General features: G+C 43.1%; 7 protein-coding genes across 7 annotated transcripts in view; 3 read left to right on the top strand and 4 right to left on the bottom strand.

Moving 5' to 3' along the window:
* Positions 1-176: 176 nt before the first annotated feature.
* Positions 177-734, bottom strand: VTP01DRAFT_9295 (uncharacterized protein; the record flags this gene model as incomplete). Its single annotated transcript, XM_069388511.1, has 4 exons — positions 177-253; positions 322-435; positions 534-644; positions 719-734. The coding sequence occupies 4 exons, from the start codon at positions 732-734 to the stop codon at positions 177-179; spliced, it is 318 nt and encodes a 105-aa protein (XP_069240801.1).
* A 1227-nt stretch (positions 735-1961) lies between these two features.
* On the top strand, positions 1962-4334 carry VTP01DRAFT_9296 (uncharacterized protein; the record flags this gene model as incomplete). The annotated part of the gene is made up of 11 exons (XM_069388512.1): positions 1962-2140; positions 2207-2391; positions 2471-2743; positions 2804-2897; positions 2951-3070; positions 3127-3226; positions 3292-3478; positions 3543-3695; positions 3751-3862; positions 3929-4116; positions 4174-4334. The coding sequence occupies 11 exons, from the start codon at positions 1962-1964 to the stop codon at positions 4332-4334; spliced, it is 1752 nt and encodes a 583-aa protein (XP_069240802.1).
* A 996-nt stretch (positions 4335-5330) lies between these two features.
* Positions 5331-7895, top strand: VTP01DRAFT_9297 (uncharacterized protein; the record flags this gene model as incomplete). The annotated part of the gene is made up of 11 exons (XM_069388513.1): positions 5331-5663; positions 5732-5762; positions 5825-5970; positions 6032-6235; positions 6296-6445; positions 6512-6659; positions 6719-6855; positions 6910-7017; positions 7073-7198; positions 7258-7716; positions 7770-7895. The coding sequence occupies 11 exons, from the start codon at positions 5331-5333 to the stop codon at positions 7893-7895; spliced, it is 1968 nt and encodes a 655-aa protein (XP_069240803.1).
* A 1382-nt stretch (positions 7896-9277) lies between these two features.
* VTP01DRAFT_9298 (uncharacterized protein) lies at positions 9278-10361 on the top strand (the record flags this gene model as incomplete). The annotated part of the gene is made up of 4 exons (XM_069388514.1): positions 9278-9606; positions 9691-9931; positions 10113-10138; positions 10244-10361. 4 exons carry the CDS (start codon positions 9278-9280, stop codon positions 10359-10361), a joined length of 714 nt encoding a protein of 237 aa, XP_069240804.1.
* Positions 10362-11205: 844 nt separating this feature from the next.
* Positions 11206-11704, bottom strand: VTP01DRAFT_9299 (uncharacterized protein; the record flags this gene model as incomplete). Its single annotated transcript, XM_069388515.1, has 2 exons — positions 11206-11400; positions 11477-11704. The coding sequence occupies 2 exons, from the start codon at positions 11702-11704 to the stop codon at positions 11206-11208; spliced, it is 423 nt and encodes a 140-aa protein (XP_069240805.1).
* A 4537-nt stretch (positions 11705-16241) lies between these two features.
* VTP01DRAFT_9300 (uncharacterized protein) lies at positions 16242-16845 on the bottom strand (the record flags this gene model as incomplete). Its single annotated transcript, XM_069388518.1, has 2 exons — positions 16242-16420; positions 16761-16845. The coding sequence occupies 2 exons, from the start codon at positions 16843-16845 to the stop codon at positions 16242-16244; spliced, it is 264 nt and encodes an 87-aa protein (XP_069240806.1).
* A 165-nt stretch (positions 16846-17010) lies between these two features.
* Positions 17011-18222, bottom strand: part of VTP01DRAFT_9301 (uncharacterized protein) — a gene marked incomplete at both ends in the record, with an annotated part of 2105 nt that continues 893 nt past the window's right edge. The window contains 2 exons of the mRNA XM_069388519.1: positions 17011-17591; positions 18013-18195. Of these exons, the coding sequence (XP_069240807.1) occupies positions 17011-17591; positions 18013-18195 (764 nt within the window). The remainder of the gene's footprint in view (positions 17592-18012; positions 18196-18222) is intronic.

Below are 18222 nucleotides of genomic sequence, written 5' to 3' on the forward strand. Positions count from 1 at the left end.
CCCCATCCTGATTTACTGCTTGTCCCACACTGACACACCCAAACCCGAGCGCGCTAGCTGATCCTCGAGTAAAAGAAGATGATGCTGTTAGAACAATCGCACACGAATTTCAATGTCGCAACAAGCTGAGAGCTGCTAGAGACTGTTGTGAAATCAGTCGTCGCATCAGCATCGTGCTACAACTTCGATGAAATGAGCAACTGTTGTACATCTTCCAACACAAATGCAAATGCGAAGGCGAAGGCGACTGAGGCTATTAATTGCAAAAGACGGCATGCAACGAACGACACAAACAGGCAGTAGCGAGAGTGAGCAACATACTACGCCTTGGAAGACCAAGGCTCGGAATGCGCGAATCTCTCACAACCACAAGCTGTGTTGCCTGCTGTTGATGAGTTGGATGTAAGACGCGCAAACTACCGCAATGGGTCTTTGCTTTCAAACAGAACGTGGCATGTCCCTCACACAGGCGCATATACAACTATGAAGAAAACATTTTGAACCTTTGTAGATAGCAAGAAGTTCACACGTACAGGCCAATACTGATGTTCCCATTATAAACTTGACGTGTATTCTTTTCTTGAAACTTGACCAATATTCAGATGAAGCTGTAGATACATGGAACGCGAACGTCTGGATGCCACCTATGACAGATTTCGTGATTGAGACAGCTTTGATCGACTAGCGCGAGGACTTGGCGCTGACATCAAAAACTTACTCGATGATCTAAGCATGGAGTTTACTAGATGAAAATAGGAGGCATGTGAACGTCGCATCACCCGTTGCATGATCCATATGTTGAAGGAGTTTTCGAATTTTAGACATGAACATGTACAGGAGAGCGTGCGATGCATTACTCGTATCTTTTCCGGCTCTGGTGCGGACAGTTGGACTTGCAGGTTGTGCTGTTACACTTCGGTCGCAACAGCCATCGGATCTATGACTTACTGCATGTCTTTTTCAGTACTGTGTCCGGATATCAAATTGGTCTTGTCTTTCCTGAACTGAGTGGCCATAATGTTTAATCCAAGGTACTACAAAGCTGCAACAGTCCAGAACGCCAGGCACGACTCATCAGCAACGTTCTAAAGAATAAGGCTGCAATGCTTACCGAACTGAGAAGAGATCGCTTTCATTATCACTGTCCGCACAAATCTAGATCGACATAATGATATCAAAGCAGCAACCCTCTAGTTGGTATACATTGATTCTCTTGACTATGGACATATATACGATACGGCATCATTATTTCTTGGAATGTAGATGCTGTATAATTTATTCTGCGACAATGCAGTGATAAATCAATGAATTCTTGGACAAAAAATGTGTAACAAGTCAACACCAAAGCATGGAAGAAAGTGAGGACAGGAAATACATCGTAGACCTCGAGATGCAACTGGGCACGATGCTGTATCTCACTGACTTGTCATTCCCTGCTGCTTCTATCTATTATTTTAAGCTTAGCTTATATAGTTTCATCCATATCCAACGTGCTCCATTGTCGCACTAGCTGTATAGATTATTCATTTCTTCTTCTATATATCATTTTGCTAATGTTTGGTTTCATTTCTTTTCTGCTCTCTCGTCAAGTGAACATTTCTATCCCTCTTAATTGACCGACAATTACGCAGCTACGATGCTTGGTTCATGATATATTCATAACAATGCCTGTGAACGTTCATAGTCCTACTCAAATATAATTCCACTACAAACATCGAGACGGGATACCAGCAAGCCAGAAATTTCTTAATTAGGGCGCATTACCATATGCAAGCGTCCTGAATCGCTACGCTCCTTCGTTTTTGGATATTTTGGTTGCCATCTAATCGGTTGTCAAGTCAATCATATACATCAAAATTTGTGAGTTGACTGGATCGTCCTCAATACAATAACGAAAGCCTATAGTCGGATACGAGTACCATTCCGTCGGATTTCGGCCCTCTTGCTGCTTTTTCTTTTTGATGGACTCAGCTGCGAGGAGTCAGCGATCGTTTAGCATTGACTCCTTTTACGAATTGTTGAGGGCTCGCGTGTCTCTCGACAGTACTGACTATGGGACGTGGCTACTTCAGTGCATAAAAGATGCTGAGCTGCCTGTTTCACATGTGTTTGGACCTGCGATTAGGGAATTCGTGTCGAGGTAAACGATCGATCGCGATCTCTGTCGCCAGATCCTAAGTCTGACTCGCTGCTAACTTCTGTTGAGTGTTTTCACGGAACAGAGAGTGAGGAAAATTCCAGAGGAAGCTTTGTATGCGTATTTTCAAGATATCAGCACTATCACGCCAGTTCAGGTGTTGCTCTTGCTTTACATTCTGATGTACAACGAGGCTGTCATTGCCTACAAGAGCGATCCCAAGTTGATGGCTCTAGACCATGGAGAACAGCATGGTAAGATGCGATTTTCTCGCATGTCTTTCGAAGATACGATATTCGCGGATTACTGAGAAATAGCATATTTGGCAAACAGAGTATTCACCTGCGTTTGTACGTCGCATCCCGCTACGCTCAGTCTTGAATCACGTTGAGCAGTACAAAAACGGGCAAGCTTATCGCGGCATATATCCTGAATTCATTGCAATGACCGCAAACTTGTATCCCGAATTATTCGATGTGACGAGTCTACTGCTACAGGAAGGAAAAGATGATTATGGGCTGACAGAGCATCCGAAAACCGTCTCTGTGGAGGAGTTACAGAACAGCTTGTCTCGACGGAAAGAAGATCCTGCTACGCTTGTATCAGGTATGCCATGTGATGTATATTGTACTGATGAGAATGACAAGCAAATTGTTTTATATTCAGTTCTGAGGCGCTTGGCGGCTACGGCTTCAATCGAACTGACAAATTTGATTGAACTCGTTGTATACACGTTATTTCCGGCATGTCTTGACGAAAAGTAAGAAAATACATCTATGCAAAGTATCTGCGATTAGAGTTAACAGGGAACAGGGATTTGGATCCGACTGTAGTGGAGTCTTTAATAGCTGCTTGGGAATCCTTTGATCAAATTATACCTCATGAATTGTGGATGATGACGGCAAATGCGATAAAAGATCCAGTGATACCAAAGTGAGTTGTTAATGAAAATACAATGCTCGCCAATCTATTTGCTCACATCAAATTAGAGAATATACTATGGAGAACACAGTTGAAGATGTACTTTCTTTATTCAGCTGCGACCAGCGAATCTTCCGTTCTAAACGATTGTTACGAACCTGGCTGCATGTGAGGCATACAAAACCACTTGCAGACTTACAACCAGTCATCCTTATCCGATCATTGCCGTTTAGGTCTTGAGTTGCATGCGAATATGTGCTAAACACAGGATATGGAAGCATTTTTACTTGCATTACACCGTTCCGGATCCTGCGATAAATGCCAGGAACGTTGTAGCTTTGATCAATCATCAAGACTCTGGCATGATTCAGCTATTACTAAGCGCCTGTATACCAACTGATACGGACAAGGATGATCCAGGTAAAGGAAGAGAAAATGATAGCTGATCTTTCTAGGTCTTGCTATACTAAACTGTCTTCTTTAGATACTTTAAGGGCTGTTCAAGAAATCATTTGTCAATTTATCCATACAATATTCATCGATGGAGATCGGGATATGCTGCTAGTTAAAATTCTGCATTTTCAAACGTATGCCACTGAACTCATACCATTGGTAGTTGACTTGATACCTTCTATCTGTACGTATCAACCTTGTGGCAGGTGACATGAGAAATAACTGACCCCTTCGGCTAGATGTCGTTATCAACTTCATACCTGAACTACTACGTCAACCAAGGCCAGAGCAGCAAGTGTTTGGCATCTTGATGGCATGCCATCTTTGTGAAAAATATCCTCTGGAAAGCTTGTAAGTCTATGTCATATCGCATATCTCAAGTGTTCGAGCCTTTTTTAAAGGTCAAGTTGTCGTTAGCCTAATGGTAGCTCAAAATCATGTTCTGCCACGATTACGGAAACTCGCGTTTCCAACAGGCAGCCAAAATCCATCAGCTCCACCCGTGCTTATTCCATCCGACTATCTGATCCAGGCTATTCCAGGATTTGTGCATATGGCGCGAGGTTTCCCGCATTTCAGCGCAAATATTCTCCAAGTACTGGAAGGTAAGACGCTTTACATATAAAGCTTTAGTAGAATATAGTGCCTGATTGTATTTATAGAAATCGCAAATAATGTGCCTGCACCTCAAAAGTTTATTGGGCAAGAAAGTAGTAGCAAGATCATTCTAATACTTCGTCTGCATCAAGTACTGAATGATACAATGGAGCAAGTGCGAGAGGAATTACGGAATATGGACAAAGTGGACAAGACGGTTGTCTAAGCTGGTATCCTTACAAACCGTTCCAGTGACATATTATTATCGGTATTCACGTTCATGCACGCGTTCTCATTCATGTCGTTTTCAAAGTTTCGTATTACGAGGCGCAGAGAGCCATTGATAACTTGCGTGTATCCATCCTTCACATTTATACATCCTGCAATCTCTGTTTTTCCGTGGTTTTCAAAAAGGTGTTAACAAAAGTAACAATCCTGGATAATCTCATTCCATCTTTCTTCATATTGTCCTTACCATTTAATGTATTGGCGACTATGCAACCTGTAGAGTCTCCCACGAGATACTCGTATACACATATATTTTCTTCTGTTAGAGCCCTTGAGATAACTTTGCTACGAGTGTACGCGTTGCACAGAACCCGTTTACCTTTCAACTCGACTGCAACAAGGAGCTTCACAACTTGCAGTGTAATGTCTATACCGTGGACATCAGGCTTCAGTGATTCCACTTGGTCTGCATTTTACGCACACATAAGTCTTTTGCTACATTGCTCTTATTCCGTGGCATGAACTTACAAGTTGGCATGTGCAAAGGGCGGAGGATTCACGTCAAGACAACTTGCTCAATTTTTAGAGGGGAAAGAGATGGGAAAAATTGATGGAGAATACGGTGATAGAATATATCCATTACACCTTTTTCATAGGGATATATACACGACTCAGTAACTTCCTCCATGCATTCTGATTCACATTGTGTGCCACCATCGTTTAATCGAGAGGCTTTTAGTCAAAAGTAATAATGGCTATGCTTGCTACTTGAATGAGTAATGTTTACTGAGATAAGTACGTGTATAGTTACCACTCTAACTGGTTTTCTCTATAAGCCGTTAGTCTGCAAGTAAGTGTTGGTATTCATTCATATACAAGAATCCGTCACCAGAGAGCCTATATTCTGTACGATCATGCGGTACGCACGCGCCTGGAAATTTAAGGAACAGAACGGCGGTTCCTTTCCTGCTGCTCTTTTTACTTGTTGCATGACATGACATTGCAAGATTTTATATCGACGCTTGAAACCAGGCTTTCAGCACTTGGCAGCCTGCAACGAGAGACAGGCATTCCCTCCGATTTGCAGGAATCCCGGCTTTGCAACTTGTTTCAACAAATGCTACAGATTGCCGACAACCAGCTGGAAGAATGCAGAAAAGAACGCGATTCTACCAATCAAGCCATTGTTTCAACAACCGTACGAATAGCGAAACTGAGAAGGTTAATGGGAGAAAATGCAACAGACAACATTGTGCAAAACGAAAATAAGCAGACTCTGCTGGAGAGACTTCACGCCGCAGAGAAGGAATTGGCAATTATACAAAATGTAGGGAGTTAACGCAAATTTTAAATCCTGCATAACATCATTTGTACTTAACTCTTCCTTTTTCTCAGGAATATGATAAGCACTTGAAGCATGTTAAGTGTAAGTGTATGGACTTTGGTTGGTAGAGCAGTCTGACTAAAATGGATACATCAACGTATCAGCACTTCACGAAGAGCTGGCTGATTTTGCAAACAGTTTGAATGGATATATGGAAGTGGATCCAATTACGGAGGTGGAGGAAGTTGACGTATCGCCAGCGGCCGTGACAGCACTGGAGGAAGAGCTTCGACGGTGCCAAAATGAATATGTATGTTATATTCGCATGCACGATCAGTAAAAGCAAAAGCTCACACTTTAGATATTCGCAGGACGCCAGAGCAAAACGGCTGTATCATTTGGGCGAAATGATATCCCAACGCCGAAAGATCTTGCAGGAACCAGCCGAGGATACCGACGAGATAAACCTTATCAAATTAGTTGCCGGGCAACTGAGCAATGCAGAGAAAGACGCGTTGTACAAATCACTTGTGCGGGAAGATCGCTTGAAGCACCTCAACTTCCAGTTAAAAAGGGTAATGCTCAATGTAGATATGACTCTATACAAACCAGAATCTTACATGAGTTTTACAAAGCTCGATGAACTCCAAGACGAACGCGAATTTCGAAAACAAGAGATGGTGTTGCAACTATATCGTTTGTGGGACCGCCTCAAGATCTCTACAGAAGACCGCCAGGAATTCCTCAAACAAAATGCGGGTCTACGGAATCAGGACCTAGTAGCTGTATGTCATTTCGTTTTCACCAATGACGGCTCCATTGAGTTATCATTTGCTCACTAAAAGATATAGTACGAGCAAGAATTAGCAAGACTAAACCGTCTAAAGGAGGAGCACATTGAGGATTTCATCAAGGCAGCAAGAGAGGAGTTGGAGAATTTGTGGAATAAGCATTACTTATCTCAAGAGGAACGTTTTGCATTCAAGGAAGCTTTCGATGGCAAGTTAAACAATGAATACGACAAAGTGGAAGGTTGTATACTAACTGTTAGTAATAAGACAATTATAGCGAAGCTCTACTTGATGTACACGACAAAGAAATTGCACGGCTGCAGTTGTTATTAGAAGATCGCAGATATATTTTGGAAAAGGTGGAACGGCACATGAAGCTTATGGAAGAAATCAAAGAATTTGAAGTAATTCATAAATAGCTCAATGTGAATCGCAATGTGTGCTCAAACTCAACTTAGGAAACAACGAACGATCCATCTCGACTGTTCAGCAAAGGACGTCGTGATCCAGGTAGACTGTTGAGAGAGGAGAAGTTTCGGAAACGAATTGCTCGAGAGCTTCCAAAGGTTCGTAGAGTTTTTTTTTTTACTTGAGTATTATTCAGTAACACGTCGATTACAGATGAACAAGGAGCTGGAAGGAGTCTTGAAAGAGTTCGAAATCACTGAAGGGCAACCTTTCTGTGTGAATGGTCAACCCTACATTGATGTGGTGCGAAACACTGAGGACTCTCGAAAACCAAGAAGAGTAAGTATACGATTGGTCTTCTGTAGCCTTGAGTTCCATGTCTTAATTCATGGTGATAGCCTGCACATCATACACCTGAAATTACTGAGCAGACAACACCGAACAGAAATTACATGAAGAGACCGCTACCGAACATTGACGACGACGAAATATGCTACAAGAAAGCAATGACTAGCCCGCGCTTGAAGTCGCCAGGAAACTACCATGGATTCCGAACACCACAACCAATACGGAGTTACGATACAAATAATTTGCTTGCACGCAGGAGACGTTTGCGACGGGGCGATTCTGAATCAGCTGATGAACCTAGCGTATTACATCGAGTCCGAGAACACAACATTCGTAAAAGAAATTTAAATGCCCCGAAAGGAAACCAAGTAACAACAACGACAATGACCTCAACCCGCGACAGTTCTAGCAGTGGAGCACAGACGATTGATGACCTGTTCAGCCAAGATGAAAACACAGCACCTTCAGAAAGCTCTGCTGGCAAATCGATTGACATACCTTTGAATAAGGTAAGTTTGTAGGATATGGAGGGTCGATAGCTGCAGACTCAACAACTGTACAGCAACAAACCACTGCCGAGCGGCCAAAACATTCGGTTTTAACGAGTGACGACGAGATGGCTCTCAGTCTCAATATATTTGACGACGGCCCAGAGTTGAGCGACCTCTCAGCGGATGAATGTAGCTAGAGGAAACGAATAACCAACGAGACTTGTAACATCCTCTTTCCTCTCTCTCCTTTCTCTTTTCTCAGTTGTTTACCTTGTATATAATAACATTTATTCTATTTAGCTGATATGAGCTTATCGCCTTTGAACGAGGAGTATGGTATGCAAATCCTCAGCGAGGATCGGGTCTGTCTCGACACCAGATTTTCCGTCCAATCCAAATTGATCATGCATCGAAACAATGAAAACGGATCCTACACCAAAATCAGTCTTATATCAAACGGTTTACTCTTTTGCCACTAAAATCCAGAAATGTCAACTGACATTGGCACCATTTTTCCAGGAGTTTCTATACTGAAAAAGCGTCATCATGGAGAAAGATCAATGAAATGGGGAAGTTGCTGATGGCTGAACATTTATTTCACGCTTTGCCTCATACACTTGAATTTAGGCGACGAGCGCAGGTCTGAATAAACGCAATTCGACAGCGCTGTGCTTGCAGTAGCGAAGCGGATGCAAAACCACCGGAGAATGGAGATTTATGAGGGCCAAGCGGGTTGAGCAATGTCCATGTGGTTTTTAAAGAAAAATGGTGCTGTGGAGACAGACGATAAGTATCGTGAGACTTGAGTGTACCGTTTATTCGGACAAGGAGGAAAACTTTTACGAAAAACTCCCAAAAAATAAGTACGCAACTGAGTCTAATAATTGACAAGCTATTGGCTAAGTCTTAGGATGAAGAAGTACCGATATGTGGATACCACAGTCCATTTACTATTTTGCTTTGCACCTACTACTCGAATCTGCTGAAAACATCTACATCCCTCAGGACGAAGCGAAGCGAGTGTAGCTGTAGGCTAGTCTTTATATTAAAGCAACTTCATCAATCCATCGGTCTAAAACGTCCACTGGAACTACCTCGCTCATTATAAAGCCTTTACCTGAATCGGTTATGGACAAATTATCCAACTTTATTGCGACAACTCAGGAGCTGGCAGCCGGAACTTTCACGCCTCAAAAATATACTAATGCTAAAGGAGCACGGCAATTTACAGTGTTTCCCATGTACAGTTTCCAGCCCAGACACATCATGACCGATCTGCAAGCATTTGGGACATTACTGTCATAAGTTGGACTGGGAAAACCTGGAGATGTATCTCCCACCCAAGGAAATGCTGGCGAAGAATATTTCAAGTTATTTGGCATGAGCAAAATCGGATATCCCACCCTAGAAAGCCTGAATACCGAATATAAGCTATTCTGGTAATATCAGTTCAGTTATTTAGCATTTGTTTGCTAATGATAGCTTTATACGCAGGAATACTGTCAGAACTGATGGGTATGATGTGGAATTTATTTTCAAAAAGTGAAAGAAAGCACCTTTCTCAGAAGCGACACCATCTATGTTTCGAGATCTCGCTGAAGATCCTGACACTGTTATTTGCGGTGTTGATCCTGGCGTTGACAAAGTATTTGTGGCCGTGGACGGCGAGCCTGGTGAATCACATCGGATAAGGCAACTTACAGCAGCAGAATATTACGACATTTGTGGCTATAACAGGGCCCGGCAAGTCCGCACGAAGTATCTCAACGAAGATCCAACCTCGAAGTCCATTATTGACAGGATTCCATCCTTGAAAACTTCCTCGCTGGCAAATTTGCAAGAAGCTATCCAATATCGCCTTACCCATCACAGAGCCATCTGCACTGTATACCACCAGTACTTTCAGCTGTTCTAAATACATTCTGCCGATTTAACCATCAAAATTTCAAAGTCATACGTCAACAAACAGAAAGGCTTACGCGAGATCGCCAGATACTTACTTGGCGGCAGTGAAAGTTATGCAAACCCTCAAGCAGCATCAGAAGAACAGCTCAAGACATCCAAGGATGCGAAATGGCGAGCGAAACCTGCGCAGGATAACGATACAAACCGGTGCAAGCCAGTTCTCATAGCACACGGTAACGGTTCATTTAGCGGGTCCATGAAGGGGAAGGTTGCTGCTCCTCGCAAATCCATATTAAAGGCTCTCAGAGATGTAGCAAAGTACTTAGAGGTATGATGCGTTTACGCTATCCAAATCTGCATTAGACATCCAACTTATTTTCATCATGGTATTCCCATTGCAAGTACCCTGCAATCCTTATCAAGGTTGACGAGTACTTCACATCGCAAATTTGCCCGAAATGCTCTCAAAGATCAGTTGGTAACGTTAATGGATATTGTGATATCAATAGGGACAGACTAAGTTAACGAGACTCAAGTAAAGTTCTTTATTCACGATCATTCTGTATTTATAGAGAATCTTTCTCTTGGCGATCTTTCCTCTGTATGCATCTAATATAATCTCAAGAAGCCCGTTAACCAGTGATGGGCGAGCATCTGTCGTGCATCTGTCATCATCAGAGTGGGAAACCATTGTCTGGTGTAAAATTGGAGCTGTCAAGATCAAGATAGCGGCAATTAAGCTATCTGTGTTACCATAGCAATAAAGAGAGGATGTGAAGTGCAGGGTAAGATCAAGAGATCCTGTCAAATTCTTACGAAACGAAGTGTTGGATACAACAGATATACACAAGCTCCGAATACACGCTGTCTTCAGATGCTAAGTCTGCAGCACGGCATGGAATCGAGATATCATGGCTGCTTTGAATATGCGAAGAGTCGCTTTATATATGGCAAGAGATCAGGATGAGCGCCCGGCACCCTACAATAGAGCTTGACCACGAATGTTTACAGTTGACCTGTAAATAGCAAGTGCTTGTTAAATTAAAAAGAAATAATCATAGGCAAATTAAAAAGAAGGCGATACAGTAATGAATATGAAGAAGCCAAGAGCGAGTAACAAACGTAGTTGATTGGAAACAAGGGGATTTCGTAAGAGCGTAACAGCCACGTTACACGACGATCATACTACACTACCATAATGTTCTGATGGAGACATAGTATTTCTATCCAAAATGACGATTATTTTTGAATATTCATGTGTATATTTACTATATTGTCTATATTAATGTAATAAAGGACCATTGGGCTTTTTATGACGTTGAAGTACTGCTCAAAGTCGGTTTCATGCCGCGGAGCTTGCGAAGCGGGTCATATTTAAAGGAATAGGCGCAAGCTCTTTGAATCTGAATGGGCTCCACCCTTATATCCTGCCTTAAGCAGCTCTTGAAGGATAGCAGAATCATCAGGGCATAAAGCTGTGGGAACTGTTTCATTCCAATAAGCCAACTCGTTCGCGTCAGATTGAATGATTGCTACGACATCTTTTTCGACTATTTGCGTAGCGTGTGTTGCAACTACAATTGTTCTCTTTTGCTGGAGACCTCATGGATTGTCCCTTTTGTCATCTTTGCGATCTGCGTTAAGTGCTTCCATGAAGTTGGGTGCACGACTGTCGCTTTCTTGAATATTTGCTACCAATTTTCTTAGGAGTTCGTATCCTGTTTCTTCGGCTGTAGCTGGGACACAATCCTCCTTCATATTTATAGAAATTGATGATGAGCCTTTCATCGATTTTCGCTAATTGCAAAATTTGGCGATGACTGACAGAAAGAGGTATGTTTCTCGAATGAAGCTGCATAAAATGCTAAGGTACGATCCAATCGCGTTCGTTCTGCGCGAAGCATGACTTCGTAAGCTTCTTTTCATGCTGGAATTGCAGTTGAAGCAGGGCCCGGACTTGGGACGGGGGGGGGGCTGTCCCATCCCAGTGTCCAAGCTGCTCCAGTGGGACGTCCCAATGGGACGTGGGACGAGGTAGTGTCCCAGCACGTGCGTTCCAAGTGTCCCAACTGTACCAATGGGACGTCCCTGTCGTATTCATGGATTGATTAGTGCTCAATAATGACGGAGGTGGTACAACAATTATAACTTCCTCTTATTACAATCATCTACTGGTAGACTTAATTCTTTGCTTCTTATTCCATTAAAAGCACCTACCCAAAGTCTCGCAGTATTTTACTGTTCCACCTTCCCAACAAATACTTCAGTCCCAAGAGTCCCTAGTGCCGTAACATCTGAAATTTCTCGCTCCGATGAATGTTTTCAGGTGAGCTGCATGCGGCCTATGTCAGAAGCACGGTGACCTAGACGATGAACGAAGACATAAGTTAATGTATCTTAGCATAAGCGTCCCAAGCCGTCCCCGTACGAGCCCTACGTTGAAGATCATGCTGATGACACCATAGGATCCAACCACCATCGCACCATGACAACCATCTCCGTAGTAATGGAAATCCTTGTAACATTTCATTGTGAGCAGCAGTGGACTACTGTTGTTGCCCTTCCGTTTGGCAAGTGGTACGATACTGTGGTGGCTGCTAACTCTCTGCACAGACTGCATCCAGTACATATAATAACATTCTTTCAAGTATTTCATGCCGTCGATCCTTCCACCCGTATATTTCCGGTAGGCTGCAAGGAATCCATTGCGCTGTGCACTCGAGGAATCCGTTAAAACTCCAAGGAAGTTGCCTTTGGAGGAAAAATCAAAATTAAAAGCAGTGAAGAAAGTGAGAAAATACCGGTGGAACTACATCTCGGGGAGGCCACCCAGAATCGCCTGGAAGACAACCACATGCTTTCTGATTTCAGTGAAGTATAATATGGAAGAGCAGAGATTTTAGTGTCCTTTGGTTGCCTTATATGTCACACCCATAATAACAGGGAACATCTTGATGTTTGCAGGTACTGGCAAGTTCGGAGGTAGGGATCGTCAAACGATCTGGATCCGAACCTATCTGCTCAGATCCTGATCTACATTTTTGAATCCGAGCACAAAGTCTGCAGCCTTTTTCCAATTGTTTGGTCAGCGCTTTGACTTAAACATTGGCTGGGCGATGCGCAATCTTAACAGTAATCCGAAAGTCCAAGGAGGATCAGCACGTCGATACAAAAAAGCGTGTCTCGGTTTTGTTTATTGTGCAAACGAAGCATGCAAATTCTACGAGAATTGTGATATAGGCAAAGAGCCAAACGGAAAACAGACAGCAATTCGGTAAGACGCTGATGTATTTGAAAGAATAAAAGATCGAAAATAAGATCAATTACATATCTAGCTATTTCTCGTACGGACTCTATTTAAAAGTTTTTCTTGTCGGATGCGTATGGAAGACGGACTAACGCTTAGCCAGACTTTGTTAGCAACAGGATTGACATCGTCTCAGACCTGTAGACTGTTCACTGATCGTATTGGAGCATCACAGCTTATCTCATCTCTGCTGAATACTTTATGGCGGTCTTTTTGCACCATTGTTCCTGGAATTATTATCCGAACAGCAGGATGACGACCGAGATGATTAATTCAACTTGTGTGGAAGTATGCTGGAATACGACAAGAAGTAAATTCGTTCAGCGGTCGATGTAAGCGAAGTCAACAGATCGATTCAAACGTTCGTCGAACTTCGCGTCAACTTAACGACTTTAACAGAAGGTTATGAATTCAGGTAAAAAGATCTATCGTTTATTCAGCTCGCGGAGAGCGCCTTATATACCCTTTTTCAAAATCGAATGTGCCTCTAGGAATCTCCTGGAACTATGTGATGTACAAGTAGAATTATCACAGGTTCATGCGCGCCTTTCAGGGGATAAGGGAGATTACAACTTGCTCAAGTGAACAGTTTGCCATGCATGAACGAAAAAAGGTAAAAAGATCTTGGCATTTTAAGCCAGTAATACTTTCTAGATAGTACAGGCTGAACGTTGTCAATGCGAACTTTGCGGTCAAGATAAGTATAGAAAGATAGTTGATACCAAATACAAATACATACATGTTGAACGAAAAGTATGCTGAAAGCAGGATCAACATTGTGAACTGATACGAAGCACCATAGGTAACTTGTCTACCAAGGTTAGTTTTCTCATTTTCCATCGAAACCGAGTTAAGCTACCTAATTCACACCTAACTTCTTGGACCTCACCTTCGTGTTTCCCGTAATGTACGGGTATCCACTTTGTGCGGGAGCAGACCTTGCATTTCTTTTCCTGACCATAACGGTAGTGATGGTGAGCCTAGAAAGAACAGAAAAGCAAAATGTCAGATTTTTCTCCAGAGACATGACGTGCTCGTAGAGCTACTTTGATTATGTCTGCAAAGAGAGCCCTTGAAGCAGTTGCTGTTCTCATGTGAGAGACATCAAGGCAAAAGTTGCGAAGAACCGACAAAAAAAAAGGAAGCTGGAACGATTTGAGCGAAGGAAAAAAGCACCCTCAAGATTACGTGAAAAGTAACGTCTGACCACATCCAGATTCCTCCTACGTTCCTAGCCAGTTCCATTGAATGAAATAAACTGTTCGATTTATAACAGCCGTTTCTCTCCTATGGAGGTCATCTAGAACCACATACACGACGATCCTCTCGTGTATGTGGTTCTAGATGACCTCCTATATAAATTATAAGATTGAAGTTGATTGCGAACCGATACCATTATCGATTATCCTCTCAATCCCAGTAGACCAGGCGAAATAGCGCTCGAAATGAAGGCGTCCCCTCCAGAGCGACCTTGAAGGACGATCCGTCGCAAGTCAGAATCTTCGATTCTATGGGCGAAGCGTCGACAGAACGCCGAATACATGTGAAACTAGCCAGAAGCAAAGGAAAAAACAACTGTCAGCACGGATCTATCAGTGTGCGGAGCGTGCGCCTTTACGACATTAGCCATGGCATGCAGAGTGTGGGGAGAATTTTCGTCAGATCGTCACCGATGCAAAAGCTAGTGGACCCCAACGGTATCTGGATCAAATATGCTGCTTTGCTGCTGTATTCACAACATATACTAATGTAAAGTAAATATTCAGATCCTGTACCGGAAGCTTACGATTGGGCGTTAGTAGGCTTCCGAATTCGCTCGGGCGTGACCGTTGACTGACCGGTTTATATTTCGCAACGGATTGTGATGTTGTGCTGTGCGAGCTTTGGAAGACCTATGCCTCTGAAATATCTACAGCTAAAGCTTTAGGGAGGCTCGACTTCATAACTGCATATATAAGCAGGAAATTCGGGCGAAAAATGTAGCTCTTGCGATGTCCGCATATGCAAGGTATTTGTGGATTCCGTGATTCCGGTAAGACCGCAGGAGCATGCGGAGATAAACATTCATGAGTATCCGAAGGTGGCCACGAAATATCGATAATAAACATTAACAGCGATAACGACAACGACAACGACAACCACCTGGGATATGATCTAAGATTCCTCGAAAGATACATCCATGAGCTCATGGAGGAAAATACATACTGCAAACACTCAATAAGCTACCACGTAGGCCCTCATATGTAACAATCACTTAGAATGACCGTGGGCATGACCGTTAGCAAACGGGGCCAGACCGACCTTCAACGGTCTACATATAAGTGTCGTGTCTGGCATAAGTTGGAAAAGAATTACAAGAACAGCATCAAGAACTATTGGTTGAATTGTTATTAGACCGACTTCTCAGACTTCAATCAATCGTCACATCTCGTCATAGTTTATAAGCTGTAGAAAAACTTTCAATGGACGTTGATCTGCTTTTCAGAATTAAACAGCAATCCCAAAGACCTACTTTGTCTCTTGTTGTTTTGATTGTTGAACACCACAATAGAGGATTGACCAGGTACACAATGAGAGAGGTTTGTCCACCAAATCCATCATGGATAAAACGAACAATGTCATTCTAGTGTACCAAGCTCAAGCAGGAAACGCCAAAGTCATCTCAAGATAGGTTTATGGCTACGTGATAGGGTCAAATATTAATGATAGGTGATCATTGTCATGATAGCTACCTTATTATGTCATAACATATACATCTGCTAAATAGTAAGGGTTTAACATGATTACATCTTATCCACCAAATACAGCTAAAATCATATAAACATGGCCGATCCTCATAAGGACCGTGTGTTGTAGGACCATCGGTCGCGGTCCTAAGGAGATGGTCTATCGGTTTTCGGCCATGGACCGTTCGGAGCCCTAGGCATTAGCAATGATCCAGTCAAATCAAAAGAGCTGGAACTGCTCAGCTGCATTATTAACCAATCCAATAATCAATATCTAGGTACTGACAAAGCTTATAAATGGCGATTGTAATCTTTTACTTTTCAATGCCAATTATGTGTACGTATCATGCTAGATCTAGAAGAGCAATTAAAATCTTCTTGCAGTTTGTAGACAGTGTCAGACATCATCCAAAGCTCTCACATTGAAAAAGAGCCTCAAAGGTCTTATCTTCGTCCCCTGTGTCTAATTATCAGATCTCTCATATGCGCTGTTTTATCAGTATACGCTATACGGTATACTAACAACGAAGACCTACGGGCAGGACGGCAGGAGGCAGTTCCCTTGGTTTAATGTCAAGGACTCGAGTATACGTTTAGTCACAAACTCACAGTTCAAAGATCAAAGCTCCACGAGAAGAGAACTTGCTTCCAACCTGATGGATGTAGGGGACGTCCACGTCATCTATCTTGAACCGTCTTCGTCGACCGCTAAGCCCAGGTTTGAAGTTTTGCTTGACGATGAATACACCGAAGCCATCAGCATAAATTGTGCCTCTGAATGTCACTGATTTGTTGATTCCTTAGTCTTTGAATGGCTTTTTCTTGAAGTCAACTACTCTTTTCCATAGGTCAGGATCAAGGGCAGTATGTATTATGAGGGCTCGAAAGTATCTGCGTCGAGAGGATACTGGTGTCGATTTGCATATGTGCAGGTATCCATGATGTACGCAAAGGCAGACTTTGGAAAGTCTTGTGTGCAATCGTGTGTTGGTTTATGAGAAAGTAGCAGTAGGAAAAGTGGGTCAAAGACATCCAGTGAGACTGAATCAAACTTTTATTGCGACTGCAATAGTGCTCCATATTTATACTCGATCTCTGAAAGTGCCACACGCAATATGACTTACTGATCCCGCTCTCGGCAGTTTTACCATAGATTGAAAGTCCTTTATACTGAGTCCTAATGACTAGAGTGTTATAGCGAGGGATCATGTATGTGGGTGCGACTAGGAGGGGACCCGACCGGGGGATGGGACCGGGTGGGTAAAACCCTGGAAAACTGGGGGGGGACACTACGGCCAATGGCTTAAACCGGGATATCCCCGCTTTGGGTTCCCGGTAAGTATGTCGAGTAGTTTTAAAGGATTATACGCTATATTAATCGATGCGTGCATTGATTTCTTTGAATCCACGCCGCTTAGCAATACCGTCGGCATGGATAGTAAAGATATCACCTCGTTGAATGTATTCTTCTACGACACTCGCAACGCGCTGGCTACTGCATCGGAATCCTATCTCGTCATCCGATTGCAAGCAGATATACAATCTACCCTTATACATCGTAGTACCGAGAGGTGTGATAGTGTACGACGAGCCCGGAACAAGAACGTTGTAATCCACTTTATAGTCTGTTGGCCTCAATAGCTTCCGCATCTCGACTAGACGGCCATCACCAACACGGACATGATCACCCGACGGCATGCTCCTGATATTTTCCTCATACAGTTGTATGGAGCATACGGTGGACGCCTCTCGATCTTTTGTCGCCTTACGCAGACGATCCCATGGCCAATCGATTAGAACTCCGTTGGCTTCTACTAGACCGATCGACGCAAAGGAAGGCACGGCAGGGAAGGGATGATCGAAACGGATATATCGAAAGTTTTGCGAATAAAACTTCAAATATCGTTCGACTAGCTTGCGATATCGTTCCGTCTCGCTTGATTTTGGCTTATGAGCTTTGCGCAGAGTGAGAGGTTGCCAGAGTTCGGCAAAGAAGTTGCTTGTCACCCGTTTTGTCAAATCGAATCATTCTTTTTGCTTATTCCCCTTGATTTCATGGAGGAAGATAAATCTGGCGAACTCGTAAGCATGCGTCCTAATCTCCTTGACATGTGTCAGCAAATCTTCCAAACGGGCTCAGTATTTCTCAGGGCTGGCACTTGGGACGGGACAGTTGAGACGTCCCAGTATTCCAGCCTTATGTCGGAGGACGCATTGTTCGCCGGAAAACCTGAAGAAAGCTTGGGCTGAACCTTCGTAATCAACAAGCCAAAATCCACAACTACTCGACTACCACAACCTTTCTGCAGCTGCTTCCGCAAAGCCTTTTTGTCCACGCACGGACGAAGCTGCTGATTCTTTAATTTACAGCTTTACAGCTATCGTTTTCGCAGACGATATGTCCGCAGCATTTCCGCTTGTATCGTCTAATTTCTGCTTTCGACTTCGAGTAGCGGTTCCTGCGTTCTTCCCGCATAGCCCAACCAATGTCAAAGCTGAAGTCGACATAAGCATCCTTAGAATAGGGGTCTACACTGGGATGGTATCTGGGATGTGGGTCTGTCCCATCCCAGTTAGTCCCAATTA

The sequence above is a fragment of the Rhizomucor pusillus genome (assembly GCF_041956525.1).
Source record: "Rhizomucor pusillus strain CBS 183.67 unplaced genomic scaffold VTP01scaffold_6, whole genome shotgun sequence".
NCBI lineage: Eukaryota > Fungi > Mucoromycota > Mucoromycetes > Mucorales > Lichtheimiaceae > Rhizomucor > Rhizomucor pusillus.